Raw genomic sequence first — 21,747 nt, 5'->3', positions numbered from 1 at the left:
GTTTATTATGGTTTAAAGAAATACATGTGGTATTTTTATTGGTAAAGTGCCTCTTAATGATTTATTTTTATTTTTTGGCATATTCTTTATAAACTCTCAAAGGTGAATTCTACTGGGTCTTTAAAAGCATTGGCAGAGTAGACTATTCACAGCGTCTGAGATGTCACTTATTTTAGGTTAATTACTTTATCATCACTCTTTATGTGACTCCCCTTCTTTGGCCTAACCCTGGAGTTTCAATATCTTAAATAGAGCACAAGATAGGAAAAATACTTATTCCAGCCCTGGGATCTTCGGATACAAGTGTTTAGCTTTTCTTTCTATTAGATTATTATAGTATTTGCATGTATAATAAGGGTACTTGTGTGGGTGCAATCCAATGCTTTAAAATAGTTGTTGCTTACTGCATATACATAAGTGAGAACTGTCAGAACTGTGTTATCAGTAAGATCTTAGGTTGCTTTGATTCTTATAATCCGCTTATCCACCTTTTGTAGATTTGGCTTCTTTGACGTCGTAGACTGTTGAGTTAGATATAAATAAGCAAACACACATGATTGATGGACACCTAACTGATGGAAACTTAGAAGATTAGAATATCTTTTGTTATTATTCTAAAGCTTACTATTTTAATGAAACATTTCTAAGATTCAAAGGAAAAGATAATTTATATGTAATAACTTGTTTTGTGTTAATAAATTCTTTGAGGTGCTTGTTTTTAAGTCATTGTAAAGAGAAGTGGCATCTGTTTGCTTTATTTTAGGATCTAAGAAATAGATTGTTCCTTAATCTAAAATAAAAAAGGTTTTCTGACTTTATAATATCTATTTCTTGGACTTTTCATCTATAGTCCTCATGGCATTGCTTTTATTTATATTTAATTTAGTTAAGTATTGAGTGTATACACATGCCTTGCTCATGTTGGATGCTGGTAAACCTATTTAGGTTTACCTAAATAGGTGGTAAACCTACTCAAAGATGTTTTTTGTTTTTTTTTTTACTTTTGATAGTTGCCCTTCATTAACAGAAGTAACTGATAAGTCAGATTTTCCTTTAGTAAAGACAACTACAATTTTACTTATTAGGAGCCGTATTTATAATATATTTCTGGCGTAACAGGAGAATGGTTAGTTTTTGTAGTATAAGAGTTTTTGTTAGCTACTTTTAATAGAGAAATAATTCCTTTTGCGCTTTCTCCTGGAAATGAAGATAATAGCTTTTCACATTTAGTTATATTCTTTGCTGTAGGTTTTTAAAATCCAGAATTTACAGAGAAAGACAAATCCCATATGATTTCACTAATATGTGGAATTAAAGAAACAAAACAGATGAACTGTGGGGGGCCAGGGAAGAGAAGAGAGGGAAACAAACCACAAGAGGTTCTTAATGATAGAGAACAAACTGAGGGTCGATGAGAGGAGGTGAGTAGGAGGTTGGCTAGATGGGTGATGGGTACTAAGGGCACTTGTTGTGATGAGTGCTGGGTATTGAATTCAAGTGATGAATCACTGAATTCTACTCCTGAAACCAATATTGCACTCTATGTTAGGTAAATAAAATTTGAATAAAATTTAAAAATCCAGAATTTGAAATTAATAAGGTTATTTTATACTACTTCAATTTATTATAGTCTTATTTGATTAAGTAAGAATTGGTTCATTCATAAATGCTTTGTCTTGTAAAATATCCCTTTCCAAGAAGATCCTGTTTAGAATCTGTGTTTAACTGTGGAAGGTAAATATTTAAAAATGAAATTGTTTTCTTTTGCACTGTGGTCATATCTGTTTTCTGTGTTTGCTATTTCTTTACAATCAGAGCTAAAGGAAAGGGTCCATGAAATGGGTAAAATGTTTTTTTTTAAATGTCCCCAGCAGATTTGCCTTCTGAGTTATGTTTTATTTAGGCAAATTTTGAAAGTACTATAAATTTAAAGTACCCGCTAATTTAAATTAGAAGTGATTTAGAAATATGCTTAGCGATACAAAGAAACTAACTTTGTATTTAAAAAAAGATTTTTTTTACTTCGTTAACGCGTCTCAGTACTAAGCAGTTTTAATTTCCTCGAGATCGTAATCTCTCACATATCTGTGTAATCTAAAATCTACTAAGATAGCTCTTTAGCACTGAAGTATCCAGGTCCTGGCTGACTGAAACTTGGGGTGGATAGAATGGAAGCTTGGCCTGCATGACTTAGGGACCAAGATCCATTCTCACCCTGTAAGTTCCTCCTGGTTCCATTCTACTCCCAACCACACCTTCAGTGACTCATTTCTTTCTAGGCTCTTTCCTTTACAGCTGGGTCACACACATTGCATTTAAAGAACCATCTGAAGTCCATGCTTTTGCTCTTGTTAACCTATAGAAACTAAATCAGGTTGGGTATTAGTAATGTCTTAGGATATCTAGCTTAATCTTTAAGCTCAGTTAGTTGTCTTCAGCTACTGTATCATCTCTAAGTGACTCACCTTCTTCAGCCTACACTGGACTGTCTGTGATCTGATATGAATTCCTACCCAAGCTGGAAGTTCATAAAAGGCTGAGGAAGGAGTTCTCTCATTTTTCAAGTCCACAGCCCCCTGTGTGCTATACTGACTGCTTGATCAGGTTTGACTTGTTCTCTTTGCCTCACACTTCAGTTTTTGCTTTGGACTGTTTTGCTGGCTTTAAGTTATCCTTCTTGACCTCTAATATCTCTTTATTTCTGGCTGCTTCACTTGTAAATTAATTTGAGTAGATTTTTTTTTTTTTTTTTGGAATTAAGTAATATTCCTGTATTGGAGTAAATAATGTTACTGGATTAAGTCATAAATGCCTGTGGTTTAAAAAAATAATGAAGTACAAAAGGATATAAAAAATATAAAAATGAGTCTCTTTGCTCAGGCAACCACTGCTACATGGTTTGTGTGTTTTCTTCCAAGGTTGTCTATACATATAGCCCTCATACCCCGCCCCCCCCCCCCCCCCCCCCGTATGAGTAATAGCTGACTCTGCGCCCTGTTATGTATTTTTGCTTTAACAGTACATTTCACTGTTGTTTGACATCTGTTCGTAGAGAGATGCCTTATTATTTTAGGCTGCCTATTTTGCTCCAGACTATAGATTTTCTACTCTGAAATCCCTAATGGTTGGGTGACTTTGAGACATACTGTTTGCTCTGAATCCTTGGCTTCCGGTACTGCCTTGACTGGGCCCTGCCTTTTGCCCGAGTGCTGCCTTAGCTGTGTTGGTTCTTCTAGGATCAATCTGTGTGACTTGGCATCCTCAAATTTCCTCCTTTCTATTAACACTTTTAGCTTCCTTCCTTCCTGATCTCTCTCCCCAAACTGAAGCAGAATTTTAAGTAACAGCAACAACAACAAAAAGATGTACTTGCATGAGACGTTTATTAAAATTGATTTAATTGAGCTTAATAGTCTTTTTTAGTCTCTCAGCCTTCTGCTAGAGGCAAAGGAGCTATTGAATATCCTAAGGGTAGAAACAGAAAAATGGAGAGAAAAGACAATGATAATTATTTAGTTTGGTATTCAAAACTGGTCTTTAATATGAAGTTGATACCTTTTTTTGAATCCTTATAATATATAATATTGAAAAAAGAGGTAATATATAATATCATAGAAAAAAGATTCTGCCTATAGAATACAGTACTGTGCAAGGAAGGGCATCTTTTCTGAATCTTAGGGAGGAGTAAATTGTAGTGAAAAATGAGAATTAGCTTTTGTGATATTTGCTATTGCCATTATCATCTTAAGTTTAGGTTTGGTCATTTAACTTCTTAGAAGAGTTTATTTTGTTTTGTTTTTGTACTATTTAAAGCAACATTACTTGTATTTAGTGTAAGCTGTGACTGGATGGTGATGCCTCCCTCAGTCCTGACTCTGCAAACAAAAACTTAGCTTGGAAGTATGATTTATCATAGATACATAAGAGAGTGCCATGGATTTTGTTTTTGTTTTTTGGTTGTTACATGACAACTGTAGGAAATTTAAAATCAGACTAGATATTTTTTTGGATGAATAAGAAAGGTGTAGATTTATTTGTTTGATTTGTTGTTCTTACATTCTTCAAAGCATATCGTCTGGGGCTGTGTTCCTAGGAGAGCAGTCATTTATATTAGTTTGGAAATTTCTTAAGGGCACAGATCAGATCCTTCACTTCTGTGTTTCCAGTGAATAGCATTGTGACCTGATATTTAATAGGTGTTCAGTAAATGTTTGTTATACTAAACTAAAAGATTCACCAAGTAGGCACTAGAATAATTTTATTCTACTTATGAATTTACTGTAGTGTGTGGCAGTGTTCCATAATTAACCTAGTAATTTTTTTTAACCAGCTGGTTTTAAGATAATAATTAAAATTTTCTTAAGTTTTCCCTGTTTTTTACCTTCAAGAACTTTTTTTTTTTTTTTTTTTTTTAACGTTTATTTATTTTTGAGACAGAGAGAGACAGAGCATGAACAGGGGAGGGGCAGAGAGAGAGGGAGACACAGAATCTGAAACAGGCTCCAGGCTCTGAGCTGTCAGCACAGAGCCCGACGCGGGGCTCGAACTCACAGACCGTGAGATCATGACCTGAGCCGAAGTCGGACGCTTAACCGACCAAGCCACCCAGGCGCCCCAAGAACTTTTGTTAAGAGAAGATCAGCTAGAAATTTCCTTTGTATACCGGCCTTGAAAATCAGTTTTGACACAAATTATGGATTTGCTTGCAGTGTTGAGATGATACTGTGTTTAAACAGTCATGCTAAAAATGAGCTCATGTGTGAATCATCAATAAAGCAAACAGTATACCACTTAAAAATAATTATTGCTACAATTTAGGGACGCCTGGTGGCTCAGTTGATTGAGTGTCCAGCTCTTGATTTTGGCTCAGCTCATGATCTCACAGATTGTGCCCTGCATCAGGCTCTGCGCTGACAGTGCCCAGCCTGCTTGGGATTCTCTCTGTCCCTCTCTCTATCTGCTCCTCCTCCACGTGCGTGCATATGCACACATGCTCTCTCTCACAAAATAAATACATAAACATTTAAAAATCCATTATTGCCACAATTTAAAATGGTCATTGACCAACATATTCATATATTAAGAAAAAAATGAAAGCTTATCTTTCTAGCACAGAAGAGTTATAATTAGTATCACATCATGTAAGGTGACTGCAGTCTACCCTACTGTAGAACTGAATACTGATTTCCTTTGAAAAAATCTTGTAAACATTTTTCTCAGAACATACAGAATATTTGACATTAAGGAATAGCACATGACTAAATCCTTGATGAGGTTTAAGTAATTTTTATGAGCACCTATTATGAGAATCTGAAATATTCACTAATTAGCTAATTTCTAGGCATCAAAAACTTACCCTTTGGAGGGCTGGTTTTTTGGAAAGATACTGATTAATGATCTATGTAAGCAGTAAATAGTGCATCCTAAGATAGTTTTAAAACCTGAGGCAAGAAAAAGTTATTAATATCGGAAAAGGAATAATTAGGAGTAAGATACCCTGGCTCTTTCTGAATCAAGAGCTGTGGAAGAACTTTATGTTGCTGTTTAGATGACCATGTCTGTTGTTGTCTCAGGTGGTAGAAAGTTTTAGCTATTGACAGAGGCAGAGTTGATTGGCTGTGCCTAATTGTTAGTGAGCAAAGCAATAAGAAAATAGTAGCTGATTAGACCATTAAGACCGCATGGGAAAAACAACAAAACCTTAAATGGCAACTGCTAACTTAGGGAAAAACTTCTGTTGTCTGTATTTATGGAATGGGTGACCTCTTATTTTTCTCATTTGTAAAATGTATAAGTTGAATTAGAAACTCTTTGAGGTCTAGGGGTGCCTGGGTGGCTCAGTCAGTTGAGCGTCTGACTTTGGCTCAGGTCATGACCTCACGTTCATGGTGAAGTTCAAGCCCTGCAGGTTCTGTGCCTACAGCTCAGAGCCTGGAGCCTGCTTTGGATTCCTTGTCTCCCTCTCTCTTTGCCCCTCCCCTGCTCATGCTCTGTCTCTCAAAAACTAAAATGAAACATTAAAAAAAAATCTTTGAAGTCTCTTGACTTCCCAGTCAACTTTACAATAGGCTAAAAGAAAGTTTAATTTATAGAGAAGGTTTTCTTTAACATAGAGTTCTCCAATATGTCATTTGACAAACATCAGTCACGCATGGTTCTGAGGGCTGGGAATACAGTGGGAAGAATAAAGATACCTTCTCTTTCCTCTTTGAGCTTCCACTTTAATGGGAGTACAGAAAAATAATTACAAGAAAGTGGAATAATATAGTATAGATGTACAGTGTGCCATGGGAGTAGGGGTGAAGAATTCTTAAAAAACAGGAGCGATCAGAAGGCTTCCTGGAGGAAACAACTAACTTGGAATTTGAAGGATTGCTGGAAGTGAGCCAGACCAGGGAAATGGGAGATTGTTATAGGCAGAGAGAAAAACCTAGGTGAAGGCCTGAAAAGTGAGAGAGCGAGAAATTGGTGAACCTGTGGCTCTGAAAGAAATTTGATGTACCTGGATCAACACGACATGCTTGTGTCTGTGCATGTGCATGTTGATGTGTGTGTGCATATATGTGTGTAGGTAGGGTGGGGTGGGGTGGGGGGAGCATTTGTGAATGAGTATTAAGATTGATTGGTTCAGGTTAGAGCTAGAGACTTGTTTTAGGGGGATGTTTATTGGGAACAGATATACACTCTACTGAATATAACTAGCTCTATAACTAGGACTAAATAAGAATCTATACGTAGATATAGACTTTTTTATGGTTGAGAGAATCTTACAGACAAAGTGAGAGCTCGGATTTAAGGATGCAGTCTTATATTTTTAGCAGTAACTTTTTTATGTATAACCTCATACTTTCTATTTAAATCTTCAACTGAATTCTTACGTTAAACCTAGTTCAGGTTATTTTTGCATTGCTCTTCAATCTTTTTTGACTATCTTTAAAGGCAGAATTGAATCTTTAGTATGGGTCTAGCAGGTAATTTAATTTAGAATTGAAGTGTGCAAAAACTTTCTATGTTTTCTTTTTACTTTACTACACTTAACCGTACTTGGGAATTATAGGTAGATCAAGTAGAGAGGTTTAGGTTTATCTAAAATATTTTTATCATTAGTCTACCTCTCATAGTTTGTCACTTAGGAGATTATGAACTAAATATGTTAGCAGTCTATTGTCAATATATTTTGTAATGTGAAGTGGAATAAAATGTGTGTGTGTATGAGTTTACTTTTATATAAAGAATATACTCAAGCTGTCCTCTGAATCTTTTTAAATTTGTGTTTTCTGATTTTGTGGTAATATGGTTTAGTGCAGTAAACATTGATTTGAATTTGAGAAATGGTGGAAATAATTTCATTATATATATTTTTTTTTCCAGTAGAAACCCAGATGTGTAATTTAATTTTTCTGGGATTTAGGTTCATATTTTCTTTTCATGATTCTGTAAGATACATTTGGTTTGGTTTGTTCATTTTACAAGGTGGATAGTAAAGTGTGTTTGCTCTTTAGTAGTCCCAGAGCTTAACAGAATGTCAAGTGCTTGCTGAGTGATAGAACACTTTATACCTAGATAGTCTTAAAGTTGTTTTTCAAGACACTTTTGTTTTTTCCTCTTTAGTTTAAGTCAATATCGTTATCATCTTTTTTATTTGAGGAAATTAAAGGCTAATTAATTAGTAAAGCACTGCAGATCAATTTTGTCAATTTACCTGTGGCAAAACCTTGTAGGAAATAATGACAAAAGATCTTCTGTTTGTGTTTTATTCCTGGCGGATATTTTTACTTTAAAGATTAGATGCTTGTTGCCATTTATTTTTTTTTCTTGCCTTTTGACCTTCTGTCATAATGCTTAGATTCCCTAGATCTGTGGCATTTCTTCAACTTATCTTTATTGAGCATTGTGAGAGCTGAACACTTTAGTTGTAAATAAGACAGGTTTGGTTTTGGCTGCTTTGGTGTTTATAATCTAGCGGGGAAGACAGGCTTTAAGTTAGTTTAAAGTGTAGAACTATCAGTATTTAATTAATTGCACTTGAAGTGAGTTTTTGAGGGAGAAAGAATTTGAATAAATGTATAGTGGTCTCAAGAGGCCTAAGCAAAATTCATGTTATGAATAAGGATTCTGTACTCTCACACTCAATGGCCAGAATTCCATATTGGCGTAGAACCTGAAGTAATTTGAGTTTTAAAAAAATCACAGGCAGTCTTGGGACACAGCTCTGACTTTCTTTAAGGAATCAGGGGAAAATGTATTACAGAACTCCATCTTCATTTCACTGCAGAAGAGAGCTGTAGGAACCAGCCAGATACTTTGGCAGGGAGTAAAGGGGTAGGGGAGGAAGGGGCATGTTTAATTCTTCTTTCCCATTCCAGATCTATTGAATCAGAATCTCTGGAGGTGGGTCATGTACATCTTTATTCCCAGGTCATTGTGATGATCAACCAGATGTTGGAGTGACTGTTGGGATATCCTAAGAATTGATTGGCTGCTGAATTAGAAAAAGAATATCAGTTTTAGCTGTCATAATATTCAAATGATGATGCGATTTTGCTTAAAATTTAGTTTATAACTTAGTTCCGAATACACTATGGTAGAAGTTGGCAATGTCTGTATTTTATTTTCAAAGAGTAATTGCACTTTGGATTGTCAACAGTGGTTGCCAAGTTAAAAGTGCGTGTTTTAAAGTTATCTTTTGTGTTTTCTTTTTTTTTTCCTTCAGGAACTAAACAACTTAAGCATATTTTATTAAAAGACGTGGACACTATTTTTGAATGTAAATTATGCCGCAGTCTCTTCAGAGGATTACCAAATTTAATTACCCATAAAAAATTCTACTGCCCACCAAGTCTCCAGATGGATGACAGTAAGTTTTATTCATATATTCAGTTATGCATTTTATAGTTAGTTAAGTATTCATATACTGTAGCTGTATATTTGTGTTAAAATGGTATTGATAATTTAATGATGGAGAATAAAATTAAACACTTGACTTAATGTTTTATTCATTTTCTTAGATAGGTACTTTCATATGAGCGCTTTTTGCTTCGGTTTTTCTAAAGATATAGGAGGTTCGATTTATGAGTATATTTATTTGTATTAAAATACTGGGTATTGTTTTTGAATGTTTATGTAGACCAGATAGTATATATTCAGGATTTTTCTAAGTTAAAATATGAGTGCTTTAAGGGACTATTGATATTTTTCATTTTCACTTCTTTAACAACGTTTTACATATGACTGTTAATTTACTAAGATTACTGTTAAGTAAATGAGGCTAGAAATAAGGCAAAGAATGAGTAAATGAGTTGATTTCTTGGGGATGGTGAAGAGCATTAAAAAATATTAATCATTCCATTTTTTTCTGGGTCTTGGTTTGAAGATTAGTTTTGTTCTCAGTTAAATTTATTTATAGATCAGTCATTTTATCAGAAATTAGATTGTCTTATAGGCTAACTTGAGATCTGAAATAGCTTTATGTGACAGAGGCAGGTTGAGGCTAATAATGTCTTTGTGGAGCCACATGTTTGTTGGATTAAGTATACCGACCATGTACGATTAAGTACGCAGTATACATAATGGTATTATTTTCTTGCTATAAAGAACCGGTACAAATTCCTTAAAATATTTTATTAAGTAATAGGTTACATTCATTATGTCTTGTTCAGGAGTTTAACTCTTTGCGGACTTACAAATTTATAGAATTTGTTTTCTCGGTTTGATACTATAGTTGCATTATAGATTTTGTGTACTTTTCAATTTAACTTTTTTGGGATGGGAATGAAATGAAAACTCCAAATATCTAAAGTACCACTTTAATTACTAGCATGAAGTTGATATAAAGTATATTATAGCACATAATTGAAACAAAAATTCCTCTATTTGGAAATTTTTCTTACCACTGTTATATCTTGCTATACTTGTTTTTAATCATTGAGATATAAATGAAAAAGCAGTCTATGGGGATAAGTTTTAAACCTGACCTTTTAATAATTGAAGTACTAGTAGAAAATTAGTTATTTCTGATAGTTATTCTTTGCAATTTTTTAGTGTAGAGTTGACTTTTAGATATATAGATAAATGGATTCATTGGATTATTGTGTACTTCTCTTGGCAATACTCACTCTAGAAATACTTCTGTGAAAGTGTTATCCTTCCTGTAGACACTCCTTTATCCATTTTAATTAGGAAGATCACTAGAAGAGCAATAGTGAATCATTTCTTGATTTCTAAATGGATAGCCAGATTTGATGCTGTATTTGTGGCCAGATTTTAGAGTTGTGTGTGGAAACATAACTAGTGTTAGATAGTTCTGGGATATATAATAGGAATATTTGGTTTCCCATAAGGGATGTAATTATTGTACAAATAAAACTAGCTCTGTTTTTTGAGTAAAAATCTATAGTTTTTAATCAGTTGCTTTAATGGTATTGTGTCATGTTAAGAAAACATTGAATAGGACTGAGTTTAGCACTTCTATACATGTCATTCATATTTATATGCTACAGATTTTTCTTTTCCAGTTCTATCAGATGTCTATACAAGTAGATTAGATTATTTATTATGGATTAAGTTAATAGGACTGCTGTTATGTTTCCTAAAAAAAGAATCACTTTTATATAGAATAGTACATTCTTCATGATGTTTTATCCATCTTGGGTTGTAAGAACTTTGATGTGCCTTTGCGAGCCTAAAAATTTTAGACTAAAAATTTGAAATACTGTTTTTATTGTTTAGGACACTCGTGTATTTGTATTAAGGGCACTTAGAAGTGGAAGTAGCTCTTCAGATTGCATTTATTCCTTAACATTTGTGTGCCATGATGAGATTTTAAATTAATTTTAGTTTAATTAATACTAATTTTTGTAAAACTACATTAAATGTATAAATTATAAAATACAGAAAAGTAGATAATGCTCATAAAAAAATACAAACCAGTAATGTAATAAGTTTTAAGGTAGAAGTTCATAATACAACTTTAAATATTAGAGAGCTAGAGCAGGCTAATTATTTCAGATTAAAATGTTGTTTTTTTTCTTAACAGACCTTCCTGATGTAAATGATAAACAAAGTCAAGCCATAAACGATCTCCTAGAAGCCATATATCCAAGTGTGGACAAGCGAGAATATATTATTAAGCTAGAACCCATAGAAACTAATCAAAATGCAGTGTTTCAGTATATTTCAAGGACTGATAATCCTACTGAAGTCACAGAGTCAAGCAGTACTCCTGAACAAACCGAAGTTCAAATACAGGAAGCTAGCACTGAACAGTCTAAAACAGTACCAGTTATAGATACAGAGGTGGAAACTGTAGAGCCCCCTCCTGTTGAGATTGTTGCAGATGAAGTTGCACCTACATCTGATGAGCAACCTCAGGAATCACAGGCTGACTTGGAAACTTCTGACAATTCTGATTTTGGTCACCAGTTGATATGTTGTCTTTGTAGAAAAGAATTCAATTCCAGACGAGGCGTTCGTCGTCACATTCGAAAAGTACACAAGAAAAAGATGGAAGAACTAAAAAAGTACATTGAAACACGAAAGAATCCAAACCAGTCCTCTAAAGGACGCAGTAAGAATGTTCTAGTTCCATTAAGTAGGAGTTGTCCAGTATGTTGTAAATCATTTGCTACAAAAGCGAATGTAAGGAGGCATTTTGATGAAGTTCATAGAGGACTAAGGAGGGATTCAATTACTCCTGATATAGCAACAAAGCCTGGGCAACCTTTGTTCCTGGATTCTGTTTCTCCTAAAAAATCTTTTAAGACTCGAAAACAAAAGTCGTCTTCAAAGGCTGAATACAATTTAACTGCATGCAAATGCCTCCTTTGCAAGAGGAAATATAGTTCACAAATAATGCTTAAAAGACATATGCAAATTGTCCACAAGATAACTCTTTCTGGAACAAACTCTAAAAGAGAGAAAGGCCCTAATAATACTGCCAGCAGTTCAGAAATAAAAGTTAAAGTTGAACCAGCAGATTCTGTAGAATCTTCACCCCCTTCCATTACCCATTCTCCACAGAATGAATTAAAGGGAACAAATCATTCAAATGAAAAAAAGAACACACCGGCAGCACAGAAAAATAAAGTTAAACAAGACTCTGAAAGCCCTAAATCAACTAGTCCGTCTGCTGCAGGTGGCCAGCAGAAAACCAGGAAACCAAAACTTTCAGCTGGCTTTGACTTTAAGCAACTTTACTGTAAACTTTGTAAACGTCAGTTTACTTCCAAACAGAACTTGACTAAACACATTGAGTTGCACACAGATGGGAATAACATTTATGTTAAATTCTACAAGTGTCCTCTTTGCACTTATGAAACTCGTCGGAAGCGCGATGTGATACGACATATAACTGTGGTTCATAAAAAGTCATCCCGCTATCTTGGGAAAATAACAGCCAGTTTAGAGATCAGAGCTATAAAGAAGCCCATTGATTTTGTTCTAAATAAAGTGGCAAAAAGAGGCCCTTCGAGGGATGAGGCAAAACATAGTGATTCAAAACATGATGGCACTTCTAACTCTCCTAGTAAAAAGTATGAAGTAGCTGACGTTGGTATTGAAGTAAAAGTCACAAAAAACTTTTCTCTTCACAGATGCAATAAATGTGGAAAGGCATTTGCCAAAAAGACTTATCTTGAACATCATAAGAAAACTCATAAGGCAAATGCTTCCAATTCACCTGAAGGAAACAAAACCAAAGGCCGAAGTACAAGATCTAAGGCTCTTGTCTGGTGAGGAACAGTTACAGAGTTTTGCTTTTTTCCCCCCATCGAACTAAAAAAAATCATTTGACCATAATTTATAGCTGGTTCCATTTTAATACATGTTTGCTTCCATATATCTTATGGCATTGGGAACTGCAAGAGTAATGTGCATATTGCATTTACCTCTTCAGTGACCTTTATTCCAGTGGCTTGGGAACAAAAGTTAACTTCAGAACTTATCTTCCACAGGACAATGCATTATAGTTCTAGGTAGATGGCACAGGGTCAGTGCTTTCCTCTCAATGTTGTAAAATATATACGTTTATATTGGCTTATGTTTACAATAGAAGTCTTCTGTTTAACTAACTTTGCACAGGTTTAATTTGATTTAGTGACTTAGTCTACTAATGAATACATTGTAGGAAAAGTTAAATATATTAGAATGAATTTGTGAAGGCGATAATTATAGGAAAAAAGTCTTTTGAGGCACTGTAATTATTGTAAAAATTAATCTGTGACGGCTAAATAAAGTGCTGCACTAAGAAAAAGAAAATCCCCAAATTGGATTTAGAACAATTAGCATTTATTATTTATGTTTAACATAGTGCTTCCAGTCAAAGGGGGGAACTTGATAAACAAAAGTTTGGATTTTTTTTTTTTTTCCTTCTCCTTAGGAGTGTGTGTTAGTTACTATTTTTAGTTTTGATCTGCGGAAAAAGTGATTATTTAGGTTCAAAATCTTACTTTTCCCTTTTTGTTTAAACAGACTTTTTGTGATCATTTCAACATAGTTAATATTATTAAGTAGGTTGTTTTTTTTTTTTTTAATCTTTTTTTGTGGTTGTGCGTTGCAAGAAAAGGAAAATCCCTATTGGGAAAAAAGAAAAAAATTTACTTTTTTAGAAGGTTTTGGAATAAATGTAGATTTTTAAAAATGCAATATGAAATAAGGAGTAGACTCCCTCTACTTGTTTTTGCAAGTCTATCTATATTTTTAAAAGTTTACCTTCAGTACCTGTGTCCCCTGTATTAAGGCATTTAATATATTTAATTAGTATTAGTTTGGGATTCAGGTTCTAAGCAGTATACTTAGTTTGAGTACTGAGTAGGTTAAATGTTGTGATTTGAGTATCACACATGTTTTTATTTGTGTGGAAACTTGAGGTGAAACCATCCTTTAGAAGTGATTTACTGTTGTATAATTTTTAAAACAAGGTTTTATTGGTAAACTCAAAAGTGTTCATTTATTCCCATTTCTCCTCAGATAACTTCAAGTGATGTACGAAAAGGTTTGGAGTTCATTTTTGTGGAAAGACTTTAAATTGGTGTTAGAACCACTAAACGTCTTCAAATGGTACTATGAGAAAAAAAGGAAAAACATTTTCATAAATATTCGACTGTAACTGCTGTTTTCTGACTAAAATAATAACCATCTAACCACTTGTTTCTAAGGCACTGCCTCTTCCAGCACTTTCAAGTAGCTGTGACATTACATATTGTCATCACAGTCCATCAGCTAACCACCCTTGACCTTGTGCATTTGGTCTGCAGTTCCTACAAAAATGTTGCAAATTTTGTTTTCCAAACAATTTGTTGATTAAAGCGATCAACAACCTGAAGAATATATCACCACTGGTGATTTTTAATTGACAGAGACTTTATATCTTAGTGACTTTAGTTTTGTTTCACTTTATTTGGCAAAATTTTCATCTGAATTGTACAGATCTATTTCCTAGTGAGTGTATGTTAGGACCAAAAGAGAAATTAGTATCAACATATTATAAATATTTAGCCTACTAAGTATTTGTAATTATTTTTACATTCATTTATTTCTAACTTGTTCTCCAGCACTTAAATGTTTGAAAGTTTCATTCTAAAATATATTCAGCAGAAAGTTCCAGTTCATTTTCGTCCATGGATCATTATTTTTATTTGTCAACATCTGAGGTTTTTATGAAAATTAAACATTCCCCTTTTTTTCTTTAAATTTTATACAAAGCACTTTAATAATAGATGCAACTTAATTTTTCAGTTTCTGTATATTTTTTTTTTAAAGACCACACATTTACTAATGTTAGTATGAAGGTAGTAAATAGCTTACTGATATTTTATGGATGCAGACAATCCATGCACAACCACTTCTTATGATATTAGTTTAATTCTTTAAATATTGCTAAAAAAGGAAGATGGGAGTATAAACCCTGAAGTTTTTTCTCCCAAGTAAAATCTTAAATGACTACTTTAGATGATATTTGATTCCTACTGTAAAATTTGGAAAATAATGAATTCTTGTCCATTTTTGTAATCAAGATTTTAGGAAAAACAGAAGTACATCTATCTTTATGAAATATTGGGCAGGTTTTTGTGTATCAATATTTTGTACTTTTTAGGGAATATTTTATTTTTTAGTAATTTTTGTCAAATTCTAATTTTAAAAGGTACAGCAGAGAACATACCATGTTTTTATATAGGTTCATACCTGTACTTAGGAGGGACCCTGTCCATCTATATACTTCTTGTAAAAATTTTAAAGTGTTGAAGATCCACAAGGTCATAATAAAATGCTTCTATAGCTAGAAAAACATTTACCCTTCCCAGTGCTTTGCACTAAAATATACTGTGAAAGGAAACTAGAAAGACTGTAACTGTTGCTGGAAATGTTCTATATTGAATGTACATGCTCTTGTTGGAAAAATGTACTATATGTGATGGAAATAAACCAGACTCAAAATTATTTCAGCTAAATGTGCTTCAACAAAGGTGCATTGGTTGAAACTTAAATGTTTTATCAAATTTAAATTTATTCAGTGACTATGAGCAGCTACACTTGAATTATACCCTAATAGTTTTATTTTTAAGAATTAGAGTGATAATTTCTCTTTAATTTAAAAACAGATTTACTTTTCCACATATGGAAAACTTGTACTTCTATACCTAACTTTAATGATTAATATCATAATATATTTAGGGAACTAAATGTGTAGGTGGTATTTCATTTATAAACCATCTTCATTAGTTGCACATTATTAAATCTGTATGTTTGACTTTTGCAAGGTGTTATCTTTTATACATTCTTACACACAAGACATCTTCCAAAGATACATTCCAGACTTAAGTACCTACAACCAGTGAAAAGATACGAGTATTCCTAAAAAGTTTGGGGGTAGTTCTTTGCTACAGCCTCTCATCTATATGTCAGCCTATCGTTTTCTACTTTACTTGTTAAATACCGTAGGGAATAAAGAAAAATAGCCTGATGTTGATGGAGGGGAGCCCAATTACTGGAATTCCTTTATTTCAACTCCCCTATTTCCACAATACTATTCATAGTTTGTCTCCACCCATAACTCTAGGCCCACAGAGCAGGAGTTTCGAAGGAGGAATTGAGGGTTCCAAGGACTGTCAAAAGGTTTCATCTCGGTCTTAGAGGAAGAAATAGAACTATGTCAGGATGCGTCTGTCTAAATTAGAATTGCCTAGAGAGATTGGGAATATTTTATCATAGTAGCCAAATCAATGGATCATGGCAGAGAGGAGTTAGAGGCTAAACAAGTTTAGAGAGGTGGAATGAACAAGTAAGAAGTTATTAGATGTTCTTTGTTCTTCCTATTTCTTTCTGGTCTTCATCTTTATTTTTTGGTTTTATTTTGATTCAGGATCTGTCTTCTCAGAGGCTGAGGCCTGAGACTATTAAGGAGAAGAGTCCTAGGAAATTTGTGGCAGAAGCTTTTCTGCATGCAAATATAAGCAAATATTTGTAGCACTTTTTGTTGTGGGGAGGAGTAGTTAAGCAGGTAAAGAGCCATCAGAAACTGCTTATTTTATATTAAAACCTATCTTTGGCTACCAATTATATCTACCTTTGCTATTATTTGATCAATCAAGAGTTTTCCTGTAGAATTCAACTCCTCGTTTCCTGAGATACATTCCATACGTCGTAAGTGTGGTGGAAGAGGAAAAACAATGAAAAGTATGGCTTGCATTTCAACTTCCTAAGTTTGGGTAGTGCAAGTGAGAGCTGGGTGAGGTATGGCTGACACTGGGCAGGTGTTTATTAGAACATGGAGATATATACCTTGAATGTATGATAACTTTTTTTTTTTTCATGTCTCTGTTTCCCCCTCTTTCCTCCCAACTTCAGGAAGAAAGCCTCCTCTTGAAGAATATATATATTCTTTATTCTTGTAGAATATATAAATTCTTGGCCTACTTTTGTACATATGAGCTGAGTTTTTGGCTTGTATTATTGAAAAGTACTTCACTTTTTTTAGGGACATGTATTTGTTATATTGTTTTATGATCAATAGGCTGTTCTACTCATTTTGCTTGAAAGAGCCCATGGATGCAGTAGCAGGGAGTTTTGTGGTCTTTCTAGGGCTTGAGTTTACCAATAGGTGTTATGGCAAGAAAGTATTGAGATAGACACAAGTGGCTATCATTTCCTATTGTGAAGTTGCAAAAGATGTTTTCAAATAGCATGACCTCTGAAAAAGAAATGCTTCTTAAACTTTAGAAATTAGGTTTCCAGGTTTCCCACAGTGGCCAATGGAAGTATTCTCGATCCTTAGTTAGGAGTTTTAGAAGTTCCTTTTTTTTAATGGAATCCATAGATTACCAGGATTATGATTTAGCTGTGACTCTAAGAGTTGATCTGAAGCCGAGCTCTAAGATACGTGTAGCAAAATGTTGGCTGTTGCATTATACAAAATCCTTCTGTACTCTGTGCTATTCTTTCCCTCTTCTCCAACTTTAGAAACCTAAGGATTAGAAAGAAGTAAGGATCAGCAGTCTTAAGAATGGCTGTTGTTTGGTTTCTAAGGAATTAGGCACATGATATAACGTAGAATAAAACATGTTTCACTTAAACTCACCTGCAATTATTTTGACTTTTCTAACTTTCAAATTCACTCCTGTCTCCTAGAATTTGTTTCTGTACTATTTTACTCTGAGTTCTCTTCAGAATTTCTGGCTTTTCTTTTTTTTTTTTTTTTTTGCTTCTCTACCAAGTACCAAGATAGCAAAAATGTTTTTTGAGAAGGTAAGAGGGTGGAAAGTCAGCTCATTTCTTCCTGAATATTTGTCATTCTAAATTGGATTTGTCAGGCTTATTATTTCTTTTCAAACTGCTTCTTCTGCATATATTCACCACCATGCACCCCAAGCAGAGGTGAACTTAATGAAGACCATAGTTGTGTCTGGTTGGGAAAATGCCTGAAGTTGGGAGGTTTTACTGTTTGTGCCCACTCAGTAGAGTTAATTTGCTTGATTGTTTATATTTGAAGTCAGGGACTATGTCTTGATAATTTTGTTTAGTGCCTAGCACATTTTCATGTATACGCAGGCACTGTGAATAAAAACTTGATATTCAAGCGAGTGGTAGCTTTTTCCATCTCAGAATCGTGCTGTCATATACTTTGAGACTTCGGGTTTTAATTTCATAAACTTTTAATGTTTATTTATTTTTGAGGGAGGGACGGAGAGAGAGAGAGAGAGACAGGCAGACAGGCAAAGAGGGAGACAGAGAATCTGAAGCAGGCTCCAGGCTCTGAGCTGTCAGCACAGAGCCTGACGTGGGGCTTGAACTCATGGACTGTGCGATCATGACCTGAGCTGAAGTCGGACGCTTAACCGACTGAGCCACCCAGGTGCCCCATCATTTCATAAGCTTTTATTATTTCAATATTGATTTTACTTATTTTAGAAAATGCTGCCAGTACTAAGATGATAGTTTGTAATAATAAACAGAACTCTTCATATTAGATAACAATAATGAGTATTCATGGAGTGCTGACTGTATGCCAAGTACTCTGCTATCCTTTACGTGCATAATGCCCCTCATCGACCAAGAAGACCCACCAATAAGATCCACCAGTAAGAACTGTTACTTCATTATCTCCATTTTATAAAATTCTGAGTTTCAACGTAGAATTTCAGTGATTTACTTAAGTTCACATAGCTAGGGAATAACAGAATTGAGACTTGACACTAGGTCTTGACTACAAAGCATGTGCTCTTAATCCGTGCGCGTTACATTTGCACATTGTACTGTTTGCAAAGCACATCTACCACATTACCTTATTGGCAGCTTAGTGTAATGATCTGGAGCTAGATAAGTTGGTGAAATTTTTGTATCCACACATTATTTCCTGTGTGGCTTTGTACTAGTTACTTGATCATTCTGTGTCCTAGTTACCTCATCTGTGAAACGGGGATAATATCTACCTTACGGGGTTCTGAGGATAAAATGAAAAATACGTGAAACATTTAAAGTAGTGCTTGGCATGTTACAATAAATGTTGGATATGGTTACCATAAGTGATTTTCATAGCATTGGAAATGTGTAATGTTTTTATTACCACTTAAAGTTTAGATTGAAATGGGTGCATTAGAAGAGAACTTTATTGCTACACATCAGATTTTAACTCTTGCTTTGTATTTAATTGGGACAATGAAGACAACCGACTGTATTATTATTTGCTGTCAATTTTCTTCTGATCAGATATTACTTGTTTACCATTCTCATAAATTTTTCACTCATCTTGAAAAAAGGTATTAGGTAGTTTTAAGCACATTCATTTTAAGTTTGGCTTTGTTTTTATGGTTACTCCCCAGAATAATCCATCTGTCTTAAAATTCTTATTAGTATCTGTCCCATCACACAAAAATTTTATTGTTGGTCATGTGCAGAATATTGACATGGAGCTAATATTAATTGATTAACATAGCTGAAACATTTCTGTAAAAGTATATATGCAGTACTATTTGAAAGAAAGCTTCAGTTGTGGAATGAGTAGATTCTTCAGGAGAGCATGATTTGGGCTAAGTCAGGAATTTCTTGGGTAAATGTGTCCTGAAGAGGTAAGAAGTGGTACTTTCAAAAGTCTTACCCCTGGTAGTCATTAGTGGCAGTACTCCAAATTTCACCGAGGCCCAAGTACTGTTAGATTATCTGCCGAAAGGGTTTACGCACATACCCAGTTGTTCCTGCTTTTACTTTTTTAACAATAAGATAATGATTTTAGAAACTTTTGTATTTAGGGACTTGTATAATTTGCAACACCAGAGAACGTTTGTCCCTAGGTTTGGATGAACCTTCGTATTCTGAACTTCAGATCAAGTGCTGGGGTTCCAGCGCCTGTGTTGTATGGCTTCTTAGTGATGCTGATACTCAAATACTTGTGTCAGGTATCTGGAGCATATTCCTGGCACACAAAACACTGTGATGCGTAAGGCGTAGAATGATAATGCTTGAAAAAATAGCCAAACCAAAATAAACCAAAAAACAAAAACAAAAACAAAACCCTTACTTTGAATGCTTGAGCAATAATAACATGAAGCTATCCGGGTGTCCTGCTTTATATAATCTCATTAGCACTTTCAATACAAGAGTGTGTAATGATGTTACGTCGAGAGGAAAAGTTATTACACCAAAATGAACCCTAAGTGCATGGAACTGTTATTACAACTCAGGTTTTGAATATTCGTTTTTAATCTCTGCTATCTGTGGGATTATACTGAAAATAAATTAGCTCTGAGAAATGGAACTGTGGCTTTTAGTCAGACTTTCTAAGTGTGCAAAAATATTTTTTTAAAGAAGTTTGAGACTCTTCTTGCATAGATTGGGCCTTTGGTAAACCTGAACCCCAAAATACCTGTTAGGTGTGACTAGTAGCTTTTATTTTGGATGGAAGGAAAAAGCAAGGAATGCTTTTCTTCTAAGAAAAAAAATAGTGAAGCACTAGGAAGATATTGTATGCACAAGTGATTGAATTATATGAAAAAATACTTTTAGGGAAAGGATTTTTATGTCATTTCCTTGAATTTTTTGACATAAGTTGTTAGGGGCTTTTTATAAAAGCTTCTGTAGGAGAGTGGCTATGTCATTTTCAAGCCTTTTGATCATTGGAGATTGGTTGAATTCCTTGAAATTTAATGTGCTGGGCATTTGCAGATGGTTGAGACTTTCTGAGCTTTGTCCTTTCCTTTGAATGGGCAGACTTCAAGGTGATAAGATAGTCTAATGAGAGTGTCATAAAGATGGTCAAAAACATACTTAGTGAAATTTATGCATAATTTTCAGTGTATCGTCAAGTTAAACTTTTTCTGAAACATTTTCACATTTTTCCAATTTGCCCTTTCTTTGCTTGTCCATCGTGACTAGTCAACTGTTGTTGCGTATGATTATGAGAGAACAAAATCACTTATTTGCCATAAAATGTGGACATAAACAGATTATTGTACACACAGGAGGAAGAGATGATTTTGTTTCCTGTAGCTCCCTTGGATCTCTTTTTAATCTTTAAGTGCACAATTGTAATGATATAAATTGTTAAATTTAAAGGTTTAAGATACATCTCTGAAGCCCCCCCCCCCCCTTTTTAAAAACGGTTAACTAGAGCAAAGTAACAGTGTAACACTGTGTCTTCAAATCACAGATGCTACAAGATGGAACTAAGACCCACAATGCTTAGATTACCACCCACCCAGTTTGCCTTGTCATCTAATTGCAGCTCTGTTGAGTGTATGTGCACTCATAGATAAAAATACTGTGCCATGCTTTATTTTATTTTTATTTTATTTTATTTTATTTTATTTTATTTTATTTTATTTTATTTTATTTTATTTTATTATTTATTTTTGGTTGCAAGCAGAGTTTTACTTGGTCTGTAGCTAGTAATGAAAGGCTTATTAGAAAGCTTCATGTGGGAAAATAAGGGAGATTGAAACTGGCTTCACCATATAGATTTCAACTAGGTGTTAACAGAACCTGGAAAAAATCAATGCAGCTGTAGTGACTGGGTATGGTCCTCTTAGCAGCAGCAGTATTCTCTGCTGTTATTGCCCTTCTCAGACTCTGTTTTTACTTTTTATTTTTAAACTAATAACCTTATTCTGTATCTTTTCAATGTGGTTATAACTGCCTCATTACTTCTGCTGCCTGCCTTCTCTGCTTTTCAGCTACTTTCCATATAGCTCGTAAGAAAAAAATCTGATTAAGTTAGGTTTATTCCCTGTCGGGCAAATCTCCCATGCCAGGTCTTTTCAT

General features: G+C 34.2%; 1 protein-coding gene across 3 annotated transcripts in view; it reads left to right on the top strand.

The window, feature by feature from the left end:
* ZNF800 (zinc finger protein 800) overlaps positions 1 to 21,747 on the top strand; it is a 39,973-nt gene that overhangs the window by 6,687 nt on the left and 11,539 nt on the right. Inside the window, exons 4-6 of one of the 3 annotated variants that reach the window (XM_042923691.1) lie at positions 8,714 to 8,857; positions 11,036 to 12,728; positions 13,966 to 18,070. In XM_042923691.1, the coding sequence (XP_042779625.1) occupies positions 8,714 to 8,857; positions 11,036 to 12,728; position 13,966 (1,838 nt within the window). In that variant the 3' untranslated portion in view covers positions 13,967 to 18,070. Of the gene's footprint in view, positions 1 to 8,713; positions 8,858 to 11,035; positions 13,521 to 13,965; positions 18,071 to 21,747 lie in introns of those variants that run through there. The other 2 variants (XM_042923695.1, XM_042923683.1) reach the window with 2 other exon arrangements.

Source organism: Panthera leo, chromosome A2 (assembly GCF_018350215.1).
Source record: "Panthera leo isolate Ple1 chromosome A2, P.leo_Ple1_pat1.1, whole genome shotgun sequence".
NCBI classification, from domain to species: domain Eukaryota; kingdom Metazoa; phylum Chordata; class Mammalia; order Carnivora; family Felidae; genus Panthera; species Panthera leo.
This window is presented reverse-complemented; position numbering and strand designations above follow the sequence as displayed.